General features: G+C 37.6%; 1 protein-coding gene across 1 annotated transcript in view; it reads right to left on the minus strand.

The window, feature by feature from the left end:
• Nucleotides 1-5,595, minus strand: part of LOC106884118 (octopamine receptor beta-2R) — a 22,678-nt gene that overhangs the window by 15,889 nt on the left and 1,194 nt on the right. Inside the window, exon 2 of the mRNA XM_014935340.2 lies at nt 3,111-3,447. Within this exon, the coding sequence (XP_014790826.2) occupies nt 3,111-3,447 (337 nt within the window). The remainder of the gene's footprint in view (nt 1-3,110; nt 3,448-5,595) is intronic.

A 5,595-nucleotide genomic window follows, 5' to 3' on the forward strand; every position in this document is an offset into this window, starting at 1 on the left:
AGAGAGAGAGACAGAGAGAGAGAGACAGAGAGAGAGAGACAGAGAGAGAGAGACAGAGAGAGAGAGACAGAGAGAGAGAGACAGAGAGAGAGAGACAGAGAGAGAGAGACAGATAAATAGATAGATAGATATACACATACACATTCATATATTTATATACATACACACACATACATACCCCTTTCTCTCTCTCTCTCTCTCACACACACACACACACACACAAACTCATATTTGTATAAAATGGCCCTTCAGTCTCCATCTATCCAACCCACTCTCAAGGCTTCAGTCTGCCTAGGGGACTAAGATATAAAATACTCGGGCGAGCGATACAACATCCACTTGGACTGAACCTGAAACCTCATGATTCAGAAGCTAACTTTTTAACCAAACAGCCATGCCCGCACTGCTTCTATTTGTAAATATTGGTAAATGCTTTGCAAGAGGAGAGAGAGAAAGAAAGAGACTATCAATTAACCAAGAACAAACGAAGAAGGTCCATATTTTCAAGAGATCAATAAGTGTATGTTGTAACATCACATTACATAATGATAATAATAATAATAATAATAATAATAATAATAATGACGATGATGATGATACCGTGCAACAACAAAACCAAACATTAGTTTAAGAGGTTATGTTCGTGTAACAGCACAAGCTAAATATTGTCTTGACCAGGAAAATGAATTCTTCGTTACCGATAACCAATTAAACCGGTAATTAATACGGTGAGCGTGATGTGATTTATCCAAACACTTCACTTAATGTTAGCGCTAATGCAACAGATTGGGTTACTTGACAAGACGCTTCTAAAGATGTGGCATCTTATCTTGAAAGTCATTGGTAGCCAGAAGTGTGGATTTAGATTTCATAGGATAGATCTATGTTCAGTTTTTAAGTGTCTTGGTGGTCGTTGTTGTTGCTGTTGTTATTGGATCATTTCTGGTCAGATAAAGTATTTCATCTGTTACTGTTAGGTGAAGGATATGGCTACGAGGCTAAGAAGTTTGCTTTGTAACTCTGTAGTGTCAGGTTCAGTCCCAGGCCAACCAAATCCTTGAGAGTGGATTTGCTAAACAGAAACTGAAAGAAGCTTGTCACGTGTGTATGTGCATGTATGTGTGTGAATATATATATATATATATATATATATATATATATATATAGGCCAGTGCCACAACAGACTGGCTCCCATGCTGGTGGCACATAAAAATCACCATTTGAGCGTGGTCAATGCCAGTGCTGCCTGACTGGGCAATGTGCTGGTGGCACATAAAAATCACCCACAACACTCTTGGTATGGTTGGTGTTAGGAAAGGCATCCAGCTGTAGAAACCTTGCCAGGTCAGATTGGAGCCTGGTGCAGCTTCCTGGTTTGCCAGTCCTCAGTCAAACTGTCCAAACCATACCAGCATGGAAAGTGGATGTTAAATGATGATGATGATATATATATATATATATATATATATATATATATAGATAGATAGATAGATAGATAGATAGATAGATAGATAGATAGATAGATAGATAGATAGATAGATAGATAGATAGATAAAGAAATGTAAAGATCTGAAAACAGAGATAACCAAATTCCATAAAAAACACACATAAAACTGATTCTGGTAGTTTTGCCACTTTAAATAATGAAACAAAACTTTGAATGTCTCATTCGAGATATTCACACCAATTTCTGATTTCCAAACAATACTGAATCGGTATCAAGCCACAGATCTAAGAAAAATCTAATCTGGCAAAGTGATCACTTCTCCCTCCATTACAAAAATAATCTCAATAATAATAATATGAATAATAATAATAATAATAGTAATAGTAATAATAATAATAATAGCTGCCTTGTGAAATATTTAGAAATAAATATGCAGCAAAGTGCATGACCAAAACTTGCATAACTTGCAGAAATGCATAAGACAAAATTGCTGCAATAAATGTTGCATATTTATTGCAGAGAATAACAATCAATATAGTTGAAAATAATAAAAACAAATACAAACAAAGAAACCTACACATAGTCATGAGACATCCAATTTGAACTCAGAACATAAAGACAGACGAAATGCTGCTAAGCATTTTGCCAAGGATGCTAACAATACTGTTAGTTTGCTTCCTTAATAATGATAATCTTATAATAATTCTGCTTGTCATTGTGTTACTTAGCCCATTGGTAACACTTTCACGTGATTAGAGAAAAGGAGAGAGAGAAAGAGGGGGAGGGAATGTAATTGTAAAGTTTTCATGTGATCAGTTGAAGGGAAAGAAAGTAGAGAGAAAAAGGAGAGAGAGAGAGAAAAGAGGATAAGGTGAAGTGTGAGACAGAAAGAGGAAGAAAGGAAAAGTGGGAGAGAGGCATCTATGATGTGAGGCAGGAGGAATGTAATATTTATTACGTGGTTAAAAAAGTTAGTTAAAGGTAGAGGAAGGGAGTTAAAAATATAATTTTAGCAGAGGGGTGATGTTCTGATGGTGAGGTTAAAGAAAGGCAGAGAGAGAGGATGGAAAGAGAGAGGGAGAGAGAGAGAGTGATGATGGTGGTGATGGTAGTGGTGGTCGTGATTGGATAGTGAAAAGTGTATGTTTTTTAACTGAACTAAGTTTTTTATATCACCCATCATTTAATGCATGCGTATAAGTGCAATTCTGTGAAATATTCATGCTTATTTGAGTGGCAGATATACGCAATTTAACTAAAGGTTGTATCATATGTATAGGAGATTTTTTTTTTGTTTATAGGGGAAATGGAAAAATACAAATGAATATTTATCTTATGAGTGGTGTGCATTAAGTCTATAAAATTATACATGGAGTATATAAAGTGTATGCATATATATATATATATATATATATATATATATGAAGTGCATTAAGTAATCATATTCCAATTTCTTTCACTTTTCAATGAGAAGTGACTATCTTCTCATACAGACACAACACAGGCTACGCTTTCAGGCTTTTTGAATAAAGATTTCAGAAACAACCTAATAGGTGTACCATTGATTCCATGAAATGTTCACGGGTCCCACAAGTAATAATAACAACAACAATTATAAATAGTAATAAATAGCAACAACAACAACAATTGGAATGATACTTACCAAGAGGTTCGCTGATAGCCGATATCTCGATGTGTGACAAATTATATATGGGGTAGACAAAACCCTGTAGAAGGTCGGAGAAGCCCAAACTGAGAAGAAACCAGTTACAACAATATTGTAATTGGCGGTGTCTTATTATTGTACTAATTACCAGTGAATTGCCAGTTAAATTAACGACGGCCACCAAACAGAACACTCCATAATAATAAATGTAGAATTCCCAGCTTTCGTTTTGCAGATCCAATTCCTCATTTTCACCAGACGTTTCATTCGGTGCCAACAGAGGAACCATTGTGGATAACGGTTGTGTCCAGTTGGAGAAAGTCATCATTTTCATCTGCATAAACAAACATATATACATAAATACATATACATAAATACATATATACTACATATACATATACATAAATACATACATATATATAAATTGCCATTTATGTATCAACTCTTGTATTCATTTATTCTTTTAATTGCTTCAGTCATTTGACTGTGGCCATGCTGGAGCACCACCTTTTAGCCGAACAAATCGACCTCTGGACCTATTCTTTGTAAGCTTGGTACATATTTTATCAGTCTCTTTTGCCAAACCACTAAGTTACAGGGATGTAAATACACCAACATTGGTTGTTAAGCGATGGTGAAGGGACAAATACAGACAAAAACACACACACATCTCTCTCTCTCTCTCTCTCTCATATATATATATATATATATATATATATATATATACATATATATATATATATATTGCAGCAATATATATATATATAATAAATGGCGGTGCCCCAGCATGGCCACAGCTCAAGAGCTGAAACTAGACAAAATGAAAAAATGAAAATGATATGTGTGTGTGTGTGTGTGCGTGTGTAGTCAAAAGATGAGAGCCAGGGATGCGCAATATAGAAAACATTGTAGTGCTCAAATGATTTGAACCTAAACTCCAAAGACTTTACCAAGAACTAGGTCCAAGAGATAAAGAGTGGCAATATCTTCATCCATCTCTCTTCCTCTATGTGTATATATATATTTATATATATATAATGTATTCCAGTGGATACCAAGTTCAAAAGGATCATTATCACTCAATGTCCATTTTTTTTATGCTGATACAGGCTGGATCGTTTAACAGGATCTGACAAGCTGCAGGATTGCATCAAGCACCAATGTAGGCCTGGTTTCTACAGCTGGCAGCCATTCCTACCACCAACTACTTCATGTGCCTACTGAGTGGTTTCTTCTTACCACTCGCCCTACCAAGTGTTGAGAAGCTAAAGCATGACAGGAAGAGGTGCAGATGTCTTGACGTAGAAGAGACACATGGCCTTCCTGCATTATGTCTACTACTTGTAGTTGAGAAGACATTCATACGGATGTGCGTGCATGTGTGGGTGGGGTTGGGGTTGGGGTTGAGGCAGCTCCAACCAATCAGTTCACCATGTCCCTGACAGTCCACATCTGACCACATCTGACTGCCAGCTCTAACGTTCTAACAAGCTCCTGCCTGTGGCTCAAAAATCCAGCTAACAAAATTTGACAAATGCCCCACAGAGGGAGCAAGTGTGTTGGATAGCGCGGATGCCACAGCCATAGTTATCATTTGTTGTTGAGGTGTAGAGGTCGTGCTTGGAATTTCAGTGTGAATACATGTTCCCATGTGGTCCTAGGTCACATGCATACACACTTTGGGATACTGAGATCCATAGCAGCTCAACTTGCCATTGATTGCTGACCGTCACAGATGGTTTGCTGACCAAGTCACCACTGATTATCAAAACAGATGAAGCCTTGGTCTGTTTATGTTAGACTGGGTGAGAGCAACTGGTAAGAAGATGGAAACGGTCATGATGAGATGCAAGAATGAACTCTCAAAGTATGAGAAAGTGAGTTAAAAAGAGAATAAAGGCTGTTGATGAGGGCGGAGAGGGATAATTTCATAAGAGTATGAAAGGAGAGTGACAGATGGTTAGAGGTGGGGACAGAGATGACTATGGGACATTTCAGTATGGAAAGAGAAGGGGTAAGGTGGGAGTGTTAGAAGTGGCTCAGGAAGGACGGGGTAACAAGGGGCAACTGTAGATAGATCAAAAAGTAGCAAGATGATGTGTAGGGTGTAGGAATGGGGCGGAGGGAGGTATATAGTAACAGAGATGGACATAAGGGTGTTGGTATCTGGTCTCCGGGACATAAGAGTGGCTAGAGTAAGTGGGGACAGAGTATCAGTGGTGGACAAGAGAGGACATTGAGAATGTAAGCAGGTATGAGAGGTGTTATGGATGGAATACGGTAGACCCAAAATGTGACTATGAGGAGTTGGGGGAGTGGTGGAGATAACTGAGGGGACTGAAAGGGCATGACTGGGAAAGGATGATGATGATGAGAATAAGGACTGGATGCTTATAGGAAATGGTTCCAGTGGGAAGAATAGATAACTGATAGCATTAAAAAAACAGTGGATATATGTGTGTGTGTGTGTGTGTGTGTGTGT

This window comes from Octopus bimaculoides, chromosome 21, assembly GCF_001194135.2.
Source record: "Octopus bimaculoides isolate UCB-OBI-ISO-001 chromosome 21, ASM119413v2, whole genome shotgun sequence".
NCBI lineage: Eukaryota > Metazoa > Mollusca > Cephalopoda > Octopoda > Octopodidae > Octopus > Octopus bimaculoides.